The 21274-nt window shown below is 53.2% G+C and overlaps 1 protein-coding gene across 9 annotated transcripts in view; it reads left to right on the top strand.

Moving 5' to 3' along the window:
• CHD6 (chromodomain helicase DNA binding protein 6) overlaps positions 1-21274 on the top strand; it is an 85395-nt gene that overhangs the window by 34527 nt on the left and 29594 nt on the right. For 6 of the 9 annotated variants that reach the window (XR_015277165.1, XM_086853559.1, XM_086853557.1 and 3 more), the window contains 12 exons: positions 6731-7224; positions 10716-10854; positions 11363-11512; positions 14278-14343; positions 14784-14842; positions 15637-15754; positions 16899-16985; positions 17205-17339; positions 17633-17754; positions 18381-18624; positions 19058-19234; positions 20815-20958. Coding sequence is in view for 8 of the 9 variants with exons in the window: in XM_086853560.1 (XP_086709686.1) it covers positions 6731-7224; positions 10716-10854; positions 11363-11512; positions 14278-14343; positions 14784-14842; positions 15637-15754; positions 16899-16985; positions 17205-17339; positions 17633-17754; positions 18381-18624; positions 19058-19234; positions 20815-20958 (1935 nt within the window). In the remaining variant the exon portion in view is untranslated. Of the gene's footprint in view, positions 1-6730; positions 7225-10715; positions 10855-11362; positions 11513-14277; positions 14344-14783; positions 14843-15636; positions 15755-16898; positions 16986-17204; positions 17355-17632; positions 17755-18380; positions 18625-19057; positions 19235-20814; positions 20959-21274 lie in introns of all 9 variants that reach the window. The other 3 variants (XM_086853561.1, XM_086853555.1, XM_086853553.1) reach the window with 1 other exon arrangement.

The raw sequence follows: 21274 nt of genomic DNA, 5'->3' as shown, positions 1-21274 counted from the left end.
TCCCCACCTTCTCTTTGCAGTTTCCTCTTCTCCACTGTTGTTCCCTTTGCAGGTACCTGGAGCAGGCAGGTGAGGCTGCAGGTTTTGTCCCTGGCTCACGACAGACACTCCCACTGGCCTTGCCCTGAGCAGGTGTGGGGAAAACACTGCTGAATTTCACTGCTCCTCAGCTTCTGTGCATGTGCCAAGGGGCATTGTAAACTGTCCCTTCATTCCTGTGAACCCAGCCCTGCTGGAGGGCTTGCAGAGGGTCAGGGGTGTGGTGTGAGCCTTGTGGGCTGGAGCCGCCCGTGCATCCTCCAGCCAGTCTGGGAGAGGGGACGGAGCCCTTTGAGTAACAGGAGCTGCTTTATCTCCCACCTCCTGGTGGTGTTTTCCTCCAAATCCTGAACAAAGACTTGGCATTCAAATTGAGACTATAAATGAAACAAAACAATTTATATTAAAGAAACGCACCACACCATTAAGGCCCACCCTGAGCTTGGCTTTGCCCTAGAATGGGGTTGTTATAGTTATAAGTGCCCTCTGTTAGCTTCCACAGCTCTCTGGGGAGGTTTTAAACATTTTTTTCTCCTGACCTTCTATTTGGCAGTAGTTAGGCACATGGAACAAGACTTCATGGTCAGCTGATGCTGAAGGACTGTATGAAATGTAATTTATAGAAGATTCCTCCGTGAATAGAAAAACCCCATTATATAAAAATGTATTTTAGAAATGTGAAATCATTACAACCATCACCAAAAAAAAAGCCAGTTCAGGTAGAGTGCAAAGGCATAGTTCTAGGGGTAAAAAGTGTTCTGGGGAAGTAGAGGCTGCTTGGATTCGGTTACCAGAAGTTGAGAGATGGACATCATCTACCAAAATGTGGAAGTCATGGTCTTTTTCTTCCTTACTCCAAAATTCCCAGAAGCAACAAAACTGCTTGCTTAGCTGTAAAAAGGCATGCAGAGTGGGCAGTTGAATGGAAAAATATGTTTCTATTTAGTTTTAAAAAGTGATAGTAAGAAAAAGGACACATACTCTGTGAATTTAAAAGTAACCCTGTAGCAAGGCAGAGTGTCAAATTAGGAACCACTAAAGACATGGAGTCTAATAACAAATCTTTTTCCAACTCTCTCAGGATTTAAAAAGCCTTTAAGAGGAGTCACGGAGTAAATATGGTGAGGTCAAGTGAGGGCTCGTGGAAATTGAGCATTGGCAGAACAGCTCAGTCAAATAGGCTCTCTACCCAGAGCCATCTCTGATGCCAGAGGCCCAGAAGGTTGCCCTTGAAGGCTATGGTAAAGACATTTTTGAGCAAAGTAACATAAGTCATCTGTTTTGAGGATCTTTACTCTGGAATTGTAAAGGAACACTGTGAAATTTGGGAATTGGTAATAAATAGTATTGCCGCCGTCACCCGTTAGGGCCATGAAAGGGGTGAGGGGAGTAAATGTGAAACTAAAGGTCAATATATTCACTTAGGTAGTTAGGAACTATAATAAATGCTTTGTTTCTGAAAATGCTACACTGGTGAATAGTCAACATGACTTTTGCAAAGCAGAGTTAATCCTTGCAGTCTCTGGGGGATTTTAAAGATAACTGGGTCACAGGGCTGAAGTTGGCCTGGGCTGGTGCAAGGCTCGTGGGCTCCCAACCAGCAGCTGAAGAAGTTTCTCACTGAATGCTTGTAAACGTGTGAAACGTTGTCCTGATGAAAGGTCTTTCTGTAAATTAGTGACTAGTTAAAGGAAAGGGAACCAAATACAGGGAAGGTATTGCTGCTTTCACAGCACAGATTGGGGAAGAAAGGTGCTGATTCCTGCAATCATCTGAGATGCTGAAATGGACATGGAGGCTGAAAAGTTGAGGGAAGACTCAAGATGTGCCCGGTAAAGTATGGGAGAACCAGCTATTCATGTGTTGTCACTGGGGGCTGTCCCTGCTCCTGGAGGACACTGTAAAGCACTGCCAGAGTTTGGTATCTCCCTACACGTTGTCCCAAGATGCACTCCATCGTTTGTAAAGGGAAAAGGAGCAGAGCAGAAACCCTCCCACTACGTGATACCTCTGATGCTACATGGCTTCCTACTGCCACCCCATAGCCAGTGGGGTTGGAAGTGCTGAGCAGGATAAGGCAGGGGGTCTGAGAGCTGGCGCAGCCCACCTGCAAGGAGAGGGTGACTTGTCACCTATGCCTTAGCTGGGCCAAGAGAGCTCTGCAGGGGGAGGATGGCAAAACTAAATTGTACAGAGCGTGTGACAAGGAGACCCCCTCACACCTTGAGTAGAAGCCACTTAGGAGTGTGGCAGGATTTAACCAGAATTAGTGGTTTTCCCCCATACCTTATGAGTTTGTAGTACTGAATGCCCCCGGGTGCTTCGGCAGCCAGGGTTACAGGTGGGTTCATTGTGGAGTGGGTGCAGTCTGTTACTGGGCCAGCCTGGGCAGATGTGTACAGAGGCACTGCCTGCCCTGCCCCACTCCTGCCCCTCAGGGTCAGCATTGCCTAGAGCAGCTCCTGGCTGGTCTAGAGCAGCCTGCCTTGCCCTGCTGCAGTGTGTCCCAGGGCTATGATTGCCGGATTTAGGCTCCTGCATGTGTTTCTCCCCTGTGAAAGAGGTCTGAATGTGGTGGTGTGTCAGTGCTGGCTGTGGCTACACACACAGCGGCTGGTAGCCCAGTCACAGCCATGGCAGCCTGTTGGCTCATGGACACCTGTATCTCAGGCCACTCAGGTTGAGGTTGCTGCTCCATCAGAGCTCTCTGCAGTGAGTGCTGTATGCCCATCAGTGTGACACCTGCCCTTCGGGCTCTCACCCTTTGGAAGCAGAGGCGATTTCCCTTGTGGCACAGTGGCTGATGTTCTAGCAACAGCTGCATGGGGACGGTGAGCTCCTGCCTGCCACGAGGAACCACCTGGGCTGCCACAGGCAGAGCAGTGAGGGTGCTTTGGAGCCACGCAAGAGCACAAGCTGGCACTGCTTTCTTAGGTTTTCCTGTTGACGAGAAGCCAGGATAAACTGAACCTCATCAAGGGGTAGTAGAAAAAACCCATTCCCTGACTCGTGGCAGTGCGCCAGGCTCTCACTGCAGACTGTACTTGGCAGCACAGTCCTACATGCATGGCCAGAGCTTGCTGTAGGCTTCAGGAACGTAACACAAAGCATTTTCCCCTCAAGACAGAGCAAGCAGCTTTGGGAGTATGGTTTCTGGGCTGGCAGCACTTGGTGGGTAAGCAGCCTGGTCTCCCTGCCTCTGTCCACGTGCTGCCTGGCTGTGCACCTGGATCCCACAGGCTGGCATTTGATGGCCCTTTCATGGCAGGGCCTGCACCAGAAGCTCCTGGTTGCTCCAGATGGTGGCAGTTGCTGCTGACTGGGACCAGTACTGCTCCTGGGACACGGCAGGCTGTGACACCTGATGCCCATGGGGATTCCAGGCCAAGGTGCTAACACTGAGTGTTAGAGAAACAGACTTCCAGCTCTGCTGGGAGATAGTCAGTGGGATTCCCTGGGGAGACTGCCCTCTGGGACAAGGGACAAGGGAGTGGAACAGAGCTGGCAGATCTTTAAGGAAGTGTGGATTGGGTATCAGTCCCAGTATCAATCCAGACTGGGGCAGGAACAGATTGAGAACAGCCCTGATAAGAAGGATTTAGGGGTGCTGGTGGATGAGAGGCTGCACACCATGTGTGCTGGCACCCAGAAACCAACCATGTCCTGGGATACATCAAAAGAACAATGGGCAGCAGGTCAAGGGAGGCAATGCTGCCCCTCTACTCCCCTTAGGTGATGCCCCACCTGCAGTGCTGCATCCAGCTCTGGAGTCCTCAGCGCCAGACAGACACAGACCTGGTGGAGCCAGTCCACAGGAGGCCACCAGGTTGATCAGAGGGATGAAGCACCACTGCTATGTGGAAAGGTTGAGAGAATTTGGTTTGATCAGCCTGGAAAAGAGGAGGCTTAGGGGTGACATAATTGCAGCCTTCCAGTTCCTAAAGGGGACTTACCTAAAGGAGTGATAGCAATATTGTCTGGATAGAAACTGTGTAACACAGTTTTGAGTATTAGAAGCAGGCATTCTTTATTGTAGCATGCTGGTCTCTTGGGGGGATCCTTCTTCCAGTTTGAAGAGTGTTGGGTGAACAGGGATTTTATCATACACACTGATTACATATTCATTAGCTCTTCCCACTTCCTTGGCTTTATTTTACATGGTTGCACATCTTATCAGAAGTCCTTGCATGGTTCTTTGGACACTTCTGGTGTCCATTTTAGGTGGCTGTTTCTCACCCCTGCTTTCGAGTAAATGCAATATTGTTGTTTTCCGTAACTTCTGCTTTGTCAGCGTTGTAGAGCCAAGCTGGCATCCTGCTTGTGTTTTGCATTACTTCTGTTTGCCTAAGTTGCATCCTTTATCTATTTCTACAAGGCTGTGCTGTTGTGTTCTACTGTCCTTGACAAGAGTAAATGCTCTTCTGTTCTACTATCCTTATCAAGTGAGTAAAATGCTGCTCTGTTCTACTGTCCTTATCAGGGGTACTACCTAAAGGGGACTTACAAGATGGAGAGGGACTTCTTACAAGGGCATGTGGTGACAGGACAAGAAGGAATCTATTCAAACTGAAGGAGAATAGGTTTAGATTAGATATTAGAAGGAAATTCTTTGTTGTGAGGGTAGTGAGGCACTGGAAGGGGTTGCCCAGAAAAGCTGTGACTACCCCATCCCTGGGGGTGTTCAATTCAAGGTTGGATGGGGTTCTGAGCAACCTGGCCTGGTAAAAGTTGTCCCTGTACACGGCAGGGTGTTGGAAGTAGAAAATATGTAAGGTCCCTTCCAACCCAAGCCATTCTTGGGTGGTGGGGATCAGCTTAAGTTGTTAAGCTGATCCCCACCTTGCAAGAGCTGAAGAATGCAAAGGAATGCCTGTTGCACAGGCAGTGGTCTCAGAAGCAGCATCAATAGTGCTGATTTTCACCTGGTCATGAAGAGGTTCCCATTAATTCTTTAGGTGCCCTGTGATAGCTGGTCCATGTGGCAGGATGGCTGCTCCCCCATCCCAGGCTGCTGGTGCAGATGGCAGCAGTGGCCAAGGGTGGAGGTGGCTGCACGTGGGCAGGGATGCTGGTGCAGTCTGCTTGACGAATGCCAGCCAGGCCTGCAGCCCCACTCATGGGTGTTTGCAGGGGCATCAGGGCCTTTCCACTTGCAGTCTGTTTCATTTAATGCTTCCATCTAATCCGTATCAGAAGTCTGAGTGTTACAGAGTTGTGCCCAGACAACCCTGGATGGGCTCGAGCCCTCAGCCCGTAAGATGTAAAAATTTGTATTCTCTCCCACAGCTCTGAGGTGTCTTGAGGACCTGGATGGTGCTGAGGTCATTGCTGCCAGGGCCAGTGGCACCTCCACCTCAGCACCAGGGAAGGGGCTTGTGAAGGAAGCAGCACTCCTGGCCTGGGGCAGCCATGTGTGTAAGGCAGCGGGGCAAACACTGCCCCTGTCCCCACAGGCACAGGAGATGCTGCCCAGCACTTCCTGGGCCACTCACCAACTGCTCCACAGCTTCCCTACAGGGAGCTGTCACCACCAGACTGGTGGGAAGGGCCCATGTCTTGTCTCATGACACAGCCACCAGCCCCCAGTTGCAGAACCAGCTTTCCAGCCCCAGTTGTGCCACTGGGTTTGGTCTGGTGCTGGTTGCCCTACCAGCCACCTAGTGATGAGCAGGCCCAGCAATGGCCACTGCTTCCCTCTGGTCACGACTGAGCCATGCATTGAGGGGAGCTGGGGTGCTAAGGATGGGAACTGACTGCTAGAGCAGCTGAAATGGAACCTGATACGTTTCTCTCCCCACCCTTGCAGCACACAGCTGCACTTCTGCCTGTTTTGTGCATCCCTTGCTCTTTCTTGCTCTGCCAGCTGCTATAAGGGATGTTTCTGGTTCGCTTTGAGAATTGTCACCCACAGCTCCCTTCCTTGGGCTGTCCTCTGCCAGCCCTGCCACCCTGGGCTGCTCTCCTGAAGCTAAGGTTGCTGCACATAGAGCATGGGTCCTCACCACAGGCACTCCTGCTGCTTCTTAAAGAGAGCAGCACCCTTGAGTGCTGCTGTCTGGTCATGCTTGCTGCTTGAGCAGCTCAATTCTTTTCGGTGTTCAGTGCTGGAAAGTTCATGGGGAAAGAAGGAAGTGCTGAAGCAGGAAGAGCAGCTCTCTTCTCCCCTGGCCTGGAGGGAACCCCAGCACCTAGAAGCTCCTGTGAGCAGTGCTGGTCTAACCCTTCTATTCTGCCTCAAGCTCTGCCCCAGATGGATCTGGGAGCCCACTTTTTGTTTGTCAGCTGCAAGGCATCCCTAATTCCCTCTCCTTGTCCCTTCTGAGACAATCTCTGGCTCTGAGCAACAGGCATGAAGTGGTCTGGATGCCCGGGTTGCTCTTGTCTTAGCCAAGTGGAGTCTGGAGTATTCAACTGAGGGCAGAACAATGGAGCACACACTGGGGCCAGCCACCTCTGCTTCAGACCTGCATGGGCTGGGCAGGAGCCAAAAGGCCTCAGTTAGGCAGAGAAGGGGGGCAGGGGAGGTGCCTTCCTGTTAACCTCTGTCTGCTCATGGTGGCTGTTAGCCATAGTCCCTGACTGCTGAGGGATGCTGCACTGGATGATTGGAGCCTTGTAGGACTGTGGTTTCTCTGGGGCACCTGCTATTTACAACATTTGCTTCACCTGTTGTCTTACGTTCTCTCCACAGCCACCAAGCTTAAAAGCACTGAGCCTCTCCCCAATGTCGTCTGCCTGGGACTGCAAGACTCAGGACACCTTTGCCAGCAGTGAAGAGCAGGACGAGGTGCCCCACCAGGTGACAGTGACAGCCACAAACACAGGTGGCCAGTGCCAGTGCCCGAAGGAGGAGCCCAATGGGGCTCCCCAGAAGCGGACAAACACCCAGAACGGGATGCAGGACAATGGGGGCACGGGGGTGAAGAAGAAACGGAAGAAAAAGGATCTGGGAGAGCAGGAAGGGGGAGATAAAGCAGCTGTGGAGGTGAAACCAAAGAGGAGGAGAGAACCTAAAGAACCAAAAGAGCCTAAAAAGGTGAAGGAGTGTAAGAAGTTGAAGGAGCCCAAGCAGAGGGAGGTGGCTAAGAAGCCCCGGAAGCCTCGGGAACCCAAAGCCCCGAAGGAGCCTAAAGACAAGAAGAGTGGCTCTGAGCCAGCCCCTAGATCAAGACCCAAGAAGAGCAGGTGGGTGGTGGTGTGACCCTGTCCCTGTGCCTGCTGTGGACAGGACTGTGGACTTGAGGGAGCTGCATCTGGGAGAGAGAAGCATTGAGTGTGCAGGACACTTGGTCTGAAGGCTGGATGTACTGGTTGGGATGCCAGGATGAGCTCTCTGGTCATGCAGAGATGGGACAGGCGAGTGCTCTTTTGTGGATGAGGCCCTGAGAGACTACAAATCCATAAGAGGACTGGAGAGTCTCAGCCTCTCCTTGGTCTGGCCTTTGTGCCGAGTGTCCTGGGGCAAAAGGGATGTTAGGGAGGTGTTCCACCAGGACAGTGAGGTGCTGTGTGGGCCTGTTGTATGATTTGGGGCCCGGGCAGAGGGTATGTGAGTGAGAAAAACCTGGCCCTGGACTGTGTGCAAATGAGGGCACACCGAGGGCCTGCCTCCCCTTGGCTCAGGTTTGGGAGGATAGTGGAGCATATCCTATCCCCTCTCCCTCTCCTGGAAGACTTGTCCCTCCTGGCAGCTGTGGAACTGTTCTGGCAGTCAGAGCCAGCAGTGGGGGGAGGCCTGAAGTCTCCCTTGTACTGCACAGGCCAGCACTGCCGCCTCTGGTAATTTCCTCAGCCTTTTAATTAACAGGCTGGTTGGCCAGATTTCTTTTTAATGAAGAATATATGCAGTGAGCAGAGCAGGTCTCAAGAGCACCAATGTTGTTTGGTCTTCCAGAGCCCTATTCCTTCAGAGCTCACTGACAGCTGGATCCTGGAGGGGCTGTGGCTGTGCAACTGCCACTGGGCTGGCCTGTAGTGCCATTGGTGTGGGCTGGTTGTGGTCAAGAGGAGATGTGGGTTGCTCAGCAGGACAAGAGCTGGGTGCCATGTCCCCAGCAGATCCCTGAGCCATGCAGTGCTGTCACTTGTGTTCTTCCTTGAGCCTGGGGCTCTGCAGATGTTTGTCATGGGTTGGTGAGCCAGAGCAGATGGGTATGGGCAGATTAAGTGGACATGCTGGGAAGGTGAGGGAAGGGCTCCTCCAGGCCCCAAGGAGGACTACAGGAGAGGGATTGATGTGGAGAAGAAAGGAGAAGGGGTGCAGGCAAGGAAGGGAAGGATGATGCCCATGTGAATGCAGCATTGGGCCCCAAGGAGGGTCCTGGGATGAAGGATGCAGCCATCAGATTTTTCTAATAACACTTTTGCTCCACCAGTAAGGACTTGCCATTCAGGCAGTTCACAGAGATCTGCCCCTGCAGCAGGACCTGTGGGACCAGACCAAAGCAGGGGAACCCAGGGAAGACCAGGCCATGGAGGCTTGTGCTCCTGGAGGCATTCATGGCTCTTGTAGGTCCTTTGACTGCCAGCAGTGCTTTCACAGGATGCTGAGTATTACATACAGGGCAGCTCATGACTGTGTAACCTGTTGTGGGTAGCTGGTGCACAGATCACTCTGCCAGAGATGGGGCTTGTGGCAGGGTAACCCCAGCTGCAGATTTGGAAACCCTGGCTCTCCTACCTGGGTACAGCAGGTTCTGGGCATACCACAAGGGGCTGAAAGGGAACCAACTTGCTGTTCTGGGTACCAGCAGAGCCCTGGTGAAGAGGCCACTCATGCAAACCAAACAATGTAATATTACTGTAACACATCATGCAACCAGAAGAAACTGTGCGTGGGAGTTCCAAAAAGCTCTGTGCATTCCTGATGCTATATCCTAGTATAGCCTGAGCCTGTGGTGCTGCCTTCTGCTCATCTGCACCTTCCAGGAGGACCTAGTTCGAGTTCTGCTGCTTGGAAAGTCCAGGTGGTCCTCCTTACAACTTTGCTGCCTCTGTAGCCCCTCTTTGAGCCTTTTCTCAGACTTGCTTTGGGCTCTGGGTCAGCCACCAAGAAACGCCGTCTGTGTGAGGGATGGCCATGGGTGTCAGGTTGGAAGCTCTGCAGGGAGCAGGGCTGTGTAACCCCCTGTGCCCCCTGGCCACATGGAGCTGGGGAGGTGCCTGGGGGGCCCTGGCAGCACAGGAAGGGGAGAGGTGAGCAGCAGGCTTTAGTTAGTTTGTACTCTCTGCAGATGGAATGATTGCTGGGAGTCCTCTAAGTGGCAGATAATGGTGGCATAATTTCTTCTAAATTATTTCTAATCATAGTCAATGACTGACTCATGAATGAAGCAGTTGTTAATTGTGACTAAATCAATATCTTGGGAGTTATTGCTTGGTGGAAATACTGCTGGATAGAGCCTCTAATTTAGGCATATATGCATGGCCAGGTCATTTTTGGCCTGAACAACAGATTTTTACCTTTATTTTTTGCTAATCACAGTCAAGCAGAGATTTTTCTCATTAAATGGAGGTAAAACCTTCACATTGCTTTGAAACTAATGGTTCCTGTGCCACTGTGCAGATTTGGGATGTGGAGGGGACAAATGGTGGGGCTGGAAGTGAGGAAGGAGGTATTGCTCAGCTCTGGGACAAGCACCAGCTCTTTGGAGCCATTCCCTTAAATGTTCCTTGCAGAGAGTAAGGATGGACTGGCATGCTGGGAGCAGTTGTTTTTTCTACCATGATGCTTCCTGGTCCTGTTTCCTTGTGCAGGCAGGGATGCAGGTGGCCCTTACCCCGAGAACATGCTGTGGGATGGCTTGTCTTTCCATGTTTTTCAGGAAGGTGGTGGGATTCATGGGAGCAGATCCCAAATCCCCTCCATGACCTGAGCATGGAGGACAGTTCCTTGGTGGGACAGAGCTTCCCTGTGGGCCCTTGGAGCCAGCAGTGATGGGTCATTGTGCCTGTGGGAGTTGGATCTGCATCCTTCTGTGTCCCTGGCAATCACAGGGCTTAACTCCCTCCAGCTGAAGGCTCATGCCAGTCTGCTCAGCTGCCTTGGGAGGGGGCTCTGTGCTGTGACTCAGGAGCACAAATCATGAACTGGAGCAGCTTGTGCTTGGTGTAAAGGTTTACGGGGGTCTGGCAGAGCTCTGTGGCACATGCAGAAGGTGGCCAGCAGTGTGGCCAGTGCTCTCCAGACTGGCCTTGAAGGTTTGTTTCCAGGGTGCCAGGACATGGGTTGCCTCTAGGGCTGCTGAACTTTATTTCTGACTTCGGTTAGAACAGAATGTGTTTGGGAGTGCTGTGATCAGAGCAGGCACCTTGCTGCCCTGGCATACTGAGTTTGGCAGTGGAGAGATCCTCTTTATTCCTGTGCTAGACCCCATGAGTCAAACCTCAGCTCCTACAGCCCCTGTGTTGTTCCCCTGGCTGGTGAGAGCACCCAGCCTCCTCACCAGGCGGGGCATGTGGACCCTTTCATCCCAGTGTTCTGGAACTGATGGAGAAACACTTGGTGTCCTTAATGAGCATCAGTGACTGGGAATCCCCAGTGCTGGGGGAGGTCCCAGGAGCCTTGAGCTGTCTCTGGGTGATCCAGTGGGAACAGTGCTCTTTCTGTATGGGTGCCTGCTGCCTCTCCTCTGGGATCCCCAGGATATGATCTAACTGTCAGTCTGCCTCGGCAGCAAAGACACCCCTGTGGAGAAGAAGAAGAAAGGGAAGAGGAAAAATGAGATACCAGTGAACAGTTTGGATTTGGATCAGGATCTCCTGAGCCCATCTGTACAGAGCCCAGAGGAGTCTGCAGAATCAGCTGACAGCCAGGTATGTCCAAAGCCCTCAGCTGGCTGCCTCTCAGTGGGACCACAACAAGGGCCTCTGGGCACAGGAATCAGAGAGCATGTTCAGCAGTGTGGTCAGCTTCTATCAGCCAGAAGTCAGCTGTTGGCTCAGAGTTGGGTGCACGCTGATGCCCTGCGCTCTGCGTGTCTCAGCCTTGAGTGTTTCCACCACAGCTCTGGGCAGCTCCCTTTCCTGGCAAAGCACAGGGGGACATATTGACCTCAGAGCCTGGGGGGCTGCATGCCCTGCATCTCTACCGGGCTCCTCTGCCTCACATCTTGGGGACTGATGGGGCTCTGTGGGCCAGGATGGAGATCCCAGCACCTCAAGGAGTGCCTATTTTCCTACAACCCTCCCATCCCGCTGGGGCAGGGGAGGGCCCGGGAGGAGTTCTGGTAGCCCTGGGGCTTTCTCTCTGCCACTTAAGCAAGGAGGAGGTACTTGGTTTGCCCATGCCTCCTGGCACTGCCTTTTTTCACTCTGTATACAGAAACGACGCTCAGGACGGCAGGTGAAGAGGAGGAAGTACAACGAGGACCTGGATTTCAAGGTTGTGGATGATGACGGCGAGACAATTGCTGTGCTGGGAGCTGGGCGAACCTCCGCGCTCTCTGCCTCTACTCTGGCATGGCAGGCAGAGGTAGTGCTGGGTGTGGGACTGGGGGGTGTGGGGGATCTGCCTCATGCAGGGTATCCCAAAATGTCACTGCTGAGGCTTGAGGAAATGGTGGGTCCCAGCTTAAGGATGGGGTGAGAGACTGCCTGTTTGGGAGGGTTTAGGCTGGCTTTTTAGGAACTGTGAGATGGACAAGAGGTGTACTGGTCCAACTGACCTGCTCCTGCTTGGAGATTAAGGCCTCTGGAATGTGTCACACAGCTGGACATGTCCTACCCACTGCCCATGTCCACCTTTGGCTATGGTTTCTGTAGTTCCTGTCCATGATTATTATTTTGTCCCTGCCAGCTGAGGACTTTGTAGGCGCCAGGTCATAATTTTCTGCCTGCATTGCTGCTCTCCATCAGTGCCTCAGTCCACAGCAATGCCAGCCTGACCCTTGCCACCTGAGCTGATCTGCTGGGCAGCATGGCAGGGACCCCGTGGTGCCAGTGCAGTTTGGGCCTTGCTGTCCTTCTGTCTCTGCCCACTGGTTCAGTGCTGGCTCCTGGTGGGTGCTGGCAGCTCCTTCCTGCCTGTCTGTGTGTGTTGGATCCTGCAACTCATTCCATCTCTCTGGTCAAAGCTGCCAGATATTAATAATGGGCACTAGTTGTTTTCATGGTGTTTCTGTTACCCTCTTCCCAAGGTTTTGGTGGGTATTAGCTCTGTTAATAAGCCCTGACCTGATGATCTATGCCTGGCCTGGGGCTGCCACACATCCACAGGACATGCTGCCAGTGCAGCTCCAGCTCTGCCTGAGGCTGTGTCCCAGCTGGGCTCCTGGCAATCATCTCTCCAAGATTTTCAAAGCAGCAGGTATGAGCTGCCTTTGGCATGTGTCCAGGCTCCCTGTTCTCCTCTCACTCCTAAACTTCTACCTCAGTTTGTCCTGCTCCAGATGGGTCATTAAGGCTGAAGTCCAAAGCAGCCAGGCTGGGTGGTTGCTCTGAGGCCTGGCCAGCCTACCCAGCTGGGACTGTCTGTGGCTGCTCCCAGGTTTGGAACTGACAGGCAGAGCAGGATGTGGGTGCTGCAGCCTCAGGGCTGCTCTCTCCATGGCCTGGACTTGCAGCTTTCCCCCTGCATACTGGACATAGTCCTAAACAGCTCTTTGGGCAATGCAGGGCTCCTCCAGCAGCCTTCAGGCATGCAGCAATGAGCCACAGACCAGTGGAAGCCTGTGTAAGGGCTGTGGATCAGCATGGGAGCTCCCAGCACCAGGGCACTGGACTGCTGTGATGGCCATGTTCACACAAAACCACTGTGGGAGGGTTGAGCAGAGCCCAGCAGTGCCAGGGTGGATGCCTGGGCATGAGGAAACAGGCACTGCGCAGTGACTGTGGCAGGAGCACTTCTGCATGCTCCCTTCAGCTGTCTTAACCCAGTGTAGGGCAGAGTTCCCCAAACAGGGCAGAAATCCTGCTCTGGGCCTCAGATGGCAGCCAGCAGGCCCAGGTAGATCTGTTCCCTGCTCATTGTGTTGTGGTGCTGGGTCCAACATCCCACCCTGCACTCAAGGACAGTGCCAAGGCAGCAGTCGCCTCTGGGCTGGGGATGGAAGGGTTGCTGTGGTCCTGGCCATGGTCTTGGCTTTCCCAGAACTTTTGGATGTGGGATACCCTGTCTGTCTGTCCTTCCCCAGCCTGTCCCATGCCTTTCTTTGAGAGACTTTCTAGTCTGCAAAGTGACACCTCAGGGCTACTTTGCCTTGGTCCATACTGTGCCTCCGTCAGAACGGAATGAACAGAGTCCTTATGCTTTCTGCTCTGCACTTTGCTCCTCCTCCTGCTGTACTATCTTCCAGCCAAAGCAGAACTGATATTTCTAATGCTTAAGCAGGCTCCATGTTTTTGGAGTCTGTCATCTCCCTTGAATCTTCCTGTGTGTGTGTCTCCTCTGTAGCACAGAGAGGCCCAAGCTTGGTTGTCTTGTCCCTTGGCATTTGGTGTGCCTGGTCCTGGCACAGCCGCAGCCAGGAGAGCCTCCACCTCCCCAGAGCTGGCAGCAGGACGGCATTAGAGCCACCTGCAGCAAAGCCTGTGCTCAGTGAGAGGGGCTGGGCTGGTGCTGGGAGCCCCTGGGTGCCAGCAGTGGGATCAATGAGTGAGTCTGGGGACAGAGTAGAAGCCTGCAGAAGGAAGGAGGCAGCACTTTGAGCCTGCCAGGAAGAGCTGCATGGAGAGTGGTGGAGTGAGGAGGTGTTGCCCTTGTCCTGTGGCCATGGGCAGATGACAGCGTGTGGGTGACTTGTGGCAGGGCCTGACAGACATGCTGCCTGCCCTCCTGAGGCCCTTGGAGCATCCAGCACTATGGGGCAGTATAAATTCCAAGGCATGACCAGGATGCAGCATGGAGAGTGCCTTGGAGCAGGAATGTGCATATTTTGGCATGTTTCCTTTCTTGGGTCCATGGGCAGAATTGCCCAAGCTCCCTCCTCTTTTCTGGGAGACTTCCCACCCTCTCTGGCTACCCTGGTGTAGCTGGAAGGACCCACACAGTAAACCTGACAGTGTTGTGGCCAGGCTGACCTGAAGAGGACAGGCGGAGGGTGAGTGTAGCTGGGCTGGTGGCACTTACACCCTTGCACCCAGCAAGGGCTCCCCAAGCACAGCTCTCCCAGCTCCCAGTGCCAACTCTGTCTCCCCAGCTGGGGGACTGGGAGAGGAGTAAGCAGCCATTCTGTGCTGGGAGAGTGCCAGGGGCACATGATGATCCAGAGAAACAGAGCTCTCTTTTCCTGTCCCCAGGAGCCTCCCGAGGATGATGCCAATATCATTGAGAAGATCCTTGCCTCCAGGATGGTGCAGAAGGAGGTGAGTGGCAAAGATGTCAATGGGGCTGGAAGTCCATGAGCAGAGGACGGATGAGACCTGACTGCCCTGTGCAGCAGGGACATGAGTTGTAGCAGCAGTTGGTGCTCTTGCTGCTGTGGTGGGCTGCTGGGGTATGCCCGGACTGGCACCTTTCTGAGCTGTTGATCAGTGTGGTGTCTGTCTGTCCTGGGCACCAGAAAGCCTCTGGAGAGGAGTCAGGCCTGGGCTGATGCCCAGGAGGTGTTGGAGTTCCCCATGCTCAAGGGTGGTCTCACATCATGTTCCCCAGAGCTACTGCATCTCTGGAGCAGCAGCACGAGTGCCTGGCTGTCCTCAGCTCAGTCCCTGGAACCTGTGGCCAGGGAAGGGATGGCTGAGCATGCCCCCCCAGCTTCTGCACAGCCTCTGACTGTCACTGACTCTCCTTCCCTTGGTTTCAGGCTCATCCTGGAGGCCTGGCATTTGAGACAGAGGAGTTCTACGTCAAATACAGGAACTTGTACGTGCAGTGTTGTGGTGCTTTTTTCTGTGGGTCCTGTGCATGCAGGAGCAAGGACTGTGCCTTCCCACCTCCATCCCATCCCTAGCTGCAGCCCCACCATCCCTGTTTTCTTCCCCCTGTTGATGCCTTGAGAGGCTATTTAGAACAGAGGCTAGACAGTGTTAAAGGAATAAAGTAGGTATTTATTAAAAATTACTTCAAATGCTATACCTTGAGCAATTCAAGAACCCAGCCATGGCTACACCCAAGATGGACAACTGGTCACGAGTTTTCACACTTCTTAAAGTTTTGGTCCATTTACATATTGAGGTTAATTGTCCAATTGCACCTTCAGGTTCTGAAGTCCCATTCTCCCTGACTGTTCTCCTTAATTTGCTGTTGTTTATACTTTCTGGGCCTGAAGCCACAATGGTGTCATTGGTTCTCAGGCTGGAAGAGGATTGTTTTGTCTAACTAAACTGTGAACAGAACTTGTGTATGAGGTTCAGAGTTCTATACTAATGCTGTATCTGGAATTCCAGAATCTGGAAAATATGAAAGCTGAAATGTAAGGCATTGTTGTTGTCCTGAGCCAGCTGTGGTAGTGGGAAACAGGGAAGCTGCTGCAGTTTCAGTGCTTGGTCTTGTCCTGGTTCTGGGGCATGGCTTTCCCCAGTGTGGGGTGGCATAGGCATAGGGATGGGCTGGGCATTCTCTGGATCTCTGGGAGACCCATGCTGCAATTTGTGGTGGATGGGTTTGAGACTAAAGGCCTCTTGGTCATGTGTTGTTGATTTTTTTTCCCCCTACAGCTCTTACCTCCACTGTAAATGGGCAACGCTGGAGGAACTGGAGAAGGACCCCAGGATCTCGCAGAAGATAAAACGCTTCCGGAACAAGCAGGCTCAGATGAAACATATTTTTACAGAGGTGAGAAAGAGGCACAGTGAGCAGTGGTGCTTTGACCCTGAGCCCAGTGCCATGGCTGAGCAGGCCAGGAGCTGCCCCTGACACCTTGTTGCTGAGACCAGTCCATCTCCAGGGCCTAAGGCACCAGGACTGGAGCTGAGAGTTCATGACTGTGCCCCAGACACCTGTAGTGTCACTGGTGGAATCAGGAGCAGGGTGACAAGTGTCACTTGCTGGGCACTACCAGCTCTGAAAGAGTTGCTTGGTGGGAGGGAGGGCAGCATACAGGGCTGGAGGTGCTTCTGTGGTGGAGTAGAGATGCTGTGGGAGAGAGTGAGCTATAAATATCTGGGCTTAGGGCAGCTCCTGCCTGCTCTGCACTGTAAGCAGATTAATCTTGCTTAGCATGAAAGGTGTTCTATAATTTATCTTGCTTCTCTGCTTGAGATAGTTGTTGGATCTCCTCAAACTGCCCCTTACAAGTGTAAATCAGGCCAGTAGGCTATGAAAATTTCTCCATTGTAGCTGCAAAGCTGGGGGTGTGTGTCAAATTTCTCACAAGTCTGCTTGGGGTCTTTCTCAGGATGCAAAAAAAACCCATGTGTTGGAACAGTCTGTATCACTGACAGTTCAGCAAGGAGCACATGCTCTTTTGCTGTAACTAACTGGGGCTTGGGGAGTTGTGAGCATAGAAGCCTGATTTTTCTCCTTCCCAAGCACTAGGCCATGTCTCCCCAGGGGCTGTGGTAGGTGGGGCAAGAGGGAGGCAGAGACAGAGACCAAGGTGTCACCCCTTGCAGCCATGGGGTTCATTGAGTGCCATGCACTTTGGCAGTCACAGCTCTGGATGCTGCACATCAGCTGGAGCAAACAGCTTAGGACTTGTACCTTGGAGCCAGATAGGTGGAGAGGACACTTCTGCTTCCCAGCAAGGGCAGCATGGAGCATGTGACTGCTCTAAAGAAAGAGCTCTGCCTTCTGCTGGGCTGCTGCATCCTCCCTGCCCAGAGACAGATGTCTGTACCTGTGTCCAGGGCACTTGGTGTGTTGCACACAGCTAGCAGCATCCTGGGGACAGATGCCCCACAGCTGTTTACTTGTGCCCATCTGTTTAACCCTGGAATCACCTTGAACTTGCCTCCTGCTTTACTGTTTGCCATCACAGCCTGATGAGGATTTGTTCAACCCGGACTATGTGGAGGTAGATCGAATTTTGGAGGTGGCTCACACGAAGGACCCTGACACTGGGGAGGTGAGAAGCTGCATCTCTTGCTTGCCCCATGGAGGGAAGGAGGGAGGCTTGGCAGGAGGCCCGGCCCCATGGTGCACATTGTGGGTCATCACTGAGCACCCTGAGCCTTCCCAGCCTTCCCTTGCACAGCTTTCCCTGTCTCTGAGGACCCTTGGCACAGGGTGGATGGAGGGCTGCTGACCCTCTTGGGCTCTGAGCCTGTCTCTCTCTGTGCTGCAGGAGGTAACTCACTACTTGGTGAAGTGGTGCTCACTGCCCTATGAGGAGAGCACCTGGGAGCTGGAGGAGGATGTTGACCCAGGGAAGATTAAGGAGTTTGAAGCCCTCCAAATCCCTCCAGAAATCAAGCACATGGTAACGTACCCTGAGGTAACGTACCCGGCTGGCAGGTCTCTGCCCTGGGTGCAGGGACTGGCTGTGTCTTGCCACAGTCCAGCAGTGTTGACCTTGTCCCTGGTGCTGCAGTGCAAGCCCTGTATCCTCCCCTCTGGAGGTCTGAGGGTTGGTTCCAGAGGCCAGGCCCTTGCTGTGACTCAGGTGTCAGTGACTGCTTTGAAGTGTCCCTGATGTGCAGTCCCAGCAATGGGATCTGGCCTCACTGGCCATTAGCATCTTCCATGGACCTTGCTGCTGTTGTCCCCTCCTAGGAGCGCCCAGCGTCTGAGTCCTGGCAGAAGCTGGAGAAGTCCCGGGAGTACAAGAACAGCAACCAGCTACGGGAGTATCAGCTGGAGGGAATGAACTGGCTGCTCTTTAACTGGTATAACAGGTGAGGAGGGGCTGGAGCCCAGTGCTGCCATGAGCAGTTCTGCTGGCAGCAGGCCCTGTGTGTGCTGTCATGGGAACAGCGAAGGTGGGCAGCAGAGCAGTCAAACACGGGCCTGACAGAGCAGCAGCTGAGTCCTTCGAGTGCTGGAGCTGTCAGGCAGCTGCCAGAAACAGTGGATTTGCTTTAGCTTTGCAACTGAGTCTTTGGGAATGTTTCTCCCTGGTAAATGCTGATGAGTCTTGGAGATAATAGGGCTTACCTATGGTTATAAGATACACCTGTTTTTTTTGTATTGACCAGGCTATTGGTGACCCATTGTGTGGCAGGCAAGTGGGAATATGCATGTTCTCAGCTGCAGCAGGCCATCAAATGCATCTTTCCCTGGCTCATGTGTACCTGAAAAACAGCATCTTTCATGCTGATTTTGAATGCCTGATCTTACAAGAAGTTGGCTGGCTTACCCAGACAGATTTGGGCCATTATACCAAAGTCCCCCCACGCTCCATGCTGCAGGGTCAGAGAAGTGTAGGCAGAGGTGGTGTGCCTGACATCCCATCAAAGAGTTGGTAATAGAGTGGTTTCTGCCCCCATGAGCCACATTGACCTGACCCTGTCCATCTCTGCAGGAAGAACTGCATCTTGGCTGACGAGATGGGGTTGGGGAAGACAATCCAGTCAATCACTTTCCTCTCAGAGATATTCCTGATGGGCATCCATGGCCCCTTCCTCATCATCGCACCTCTCTCCACCATCACAAACTGGGAGAGGGAGTTCCGCACGTGGACAGAGATGAACGCCATCGTGTACCACGGCAGCCAGATCAGCCGGCAGATGATCCAGCAGTACGAGATGGTGTACAGGGACACACAGGTGACTGATGCACACAGCCCTCCCAGGATGCATCCCCCAGCCCTGGCTTCCTTTACTTGGGAAGCGCTGAGCTGCCTGTGGAGCTTGTTCATTTGGAGAGGGAAAGGTGATCTTTACAGCCCCGTTTGCTGGCATGGGCTCATGTTGCACTGTGTATGAGTGAACAGGCACAGCTCATGCAGAACAGGGAGGGTGTACCATAGCCCTGGTTCTTGTTCAGGCCTATGTGCCTGCCCTGGGGCAGTGTCTGGTTTGTAGATACACAGCCTATGGCCATCAAGGAGGCTTGCAAAAACCTGCCCAATGCTTGAGAGAGATTATTCTGGGGAAATTCCAGCTCAGAGTCAGATGCTCACACTGATACTGTCAGACAGGAGGTCTGACAGTGTGCTGCCACCCTTCAGGACCCGAATTCTGGTTTCTGTTTCCCTAGGGTAACCCTCTCCCTGGGATCTTCAAGTTCCAGGTGGTTATCACCACCTTTGAGATGATCCTTGCCGACTGCCCAGAGCTGAAGAAGATTCAGTGGCGCTGTGTGGTCATTGATGAGGCACATCGCCTGAAGAACAGGAACTGCAAACTCCTGGAGGGGCTGAAGCTCATGGCCCTGGTGAGCATGTCCTGCCCAGGTTCACCTGGGAGCGGGGTGGGCTGGAGATGGCCATGCTGAGCAGTCAGATGCCAGCAGTTGTCAGCTGCTCAGGCCCGTGCCAGGCTGGAGGAAAACCATCCAGGGGGCTGCTTGATGGATAGGGCACTGGTGCCCTGTAGCCTTCACAAACTTCTTTTTGCCAGAGTGGGATATAAACTCCCTCTGTGCCTTCCCACCTGGTGGTGGTCCTTGCCAGAGCCCTGTGCAGCCTTACAGCACAGTGTAAGCTGCTGCAGCACATGGGGACAGTTGCTGGCCAGCCTTGCACAGCACCCCTGGCCATGGTGTGCCTTGTGCCCTACACTGGGCAAGGCTGTGGTGTTTGAGCTGGTTTCTTACTGCTGTGCAAACATGGGACCAGTCCATGCCAGGGCTGGGTTAACAAAGGGATCAGTGAGCTGCTCTGAAAAATTATTTAGATGTCCAGCTCCTTTCCAGTCCTGGGAAAAGCAGCACTGCTGTTAGCTGGACCAAGTGCCAACAGGCCTTTTGGATCTTCCAACTGTACCCATCTTCCATCACACTCACCTGTAGCTGGGCCAGAATTCTGAAAATAATTAGTCTTGTGACTCCTACAAGTTCCAAAAGACCCTGCTGTTTCCCCTGGCTGTGTCTTGTGCAGGACCCTGCTGGGTTGTGAGTTTACATCAAAGCAGGGTTGCTACTGGTCCCCCTTCTAAACCATCACCTTCCTTTGTACAAGTCCTATGGGAGTCTCTCACCTTACAATTGCCCTTCTTTCCTAGCTGGCCACTCCCGAGGACATTTCCTGCACTGGACTGGGCAGGAGGATTAACCTCAGTAACAAGCCCAAGGCTCTGACAGTGCTGGGACAGAGGAGCTGGAGCACTGAGGACCAGCACCTGGTGGTGCCTGAAACCCAAGCCCATGTTGTCAGGCATGGGAGGGAGAGCATTCTCCTTGAGGGATCATCTAGTCCTCAGACCCCCAGGTCTTAGGGGTTGTTTGGACCCCATCTTCTTTTACTGCACATGTACCTACATGGTGAACCTCTAAGGAAAGCTCCCCTTTGTTCCCAGTGCACAGTCATACCTGCCCCTGCCGATTTTGGAGCGCCCTGCTGAGACTGGCCCTAGCAGCAGGTCGTTGCTGCCCCTCGGTGTTCCATGGCTTTGGGTCGTGTTCCCTCTTGCTCTGTTTGAGCCCTGAAGACAGGCATCCTCAGCTGCGCAGAGGCTCTGTCAGTGTCCCTGTCCAGCACCAGCACAGTCCTACCTGAGGGTCTTGTGCCAGGGCTGAAGCCTGGGAGCAGTGTGAGATCTTGGGTTTGGCTGTTGCACAGAGCTGTACTGGAACATGTGCACAGGAGTGTCCTGGGAGCCACAAGACACTGTTGTATGGCAGTGGCTCGGTCAGGGCTGGCACTATGGCCAGGGAAGCCTCCCAGGGTGTGTGTGTGCTCCCAGGCCACCCAGAGTGCTTCTTAGGCTTGAAGGCAAGAAGCACTGTGCTCCTGGGACACCTTCAACCCCAGCTAATGGGGTTGAATTCTCAACCTGTTTTCTGTATGTTACCAGGAGCACAAGGTGCTGCTGACAGGGACCCCCCTGCAGAACTCGGTGGAGGAGCTCTTCAGCCTCCTAAATTTTCTGGAGCCACAGCAGTTCCCCTCAGAGACAGCCTTCCTGGAAGAGTTTGGAGACCTGAAGACAGAGGAGCAGGTACCTGGAATAATTACACCGGTGACTTAGCACGGGCAGCTGGGACACCTGGTGACCAAACCAGGCATGCTTTCAGACATGTGCTTCATTGAAGTGGATAGGACTCCTCATACCAGGAAAAGCAAAGTTGCTCCGGGGAGAGGAGACCCACCCCTGCCAAGGCAGTGGTGACTCCCTGCTGCCCTTACATGCCTGGGTAGAACAGCTCACCTGCCTCTCCCACCTGGTCTGTCCCTGAGACCCACAAAAGTGCAGGGGTAGTAGGGAGGCCAGTAAGTCCATGTGTCAGTCACCCTTGTCAGGTTCCCCTGGAGAG

This window comes from Cyanistes caeruleus, chromosome 16 (genome assembly GCF_971803275.1).
Source record: "Cyanistes caeruleus chromosome 16, bCyaCae1.hap1.1, whole genome shotgun sequence".
Lineage (NCBI taxonomy): Eukaryota > Metazoa > Chordata > Aves > Passeriformes > Paridae > Cyanistes > Cyanistes caeruleus.
This window is presented reverse-complemented; position numbering and strand designations above follow the sequence as displayed.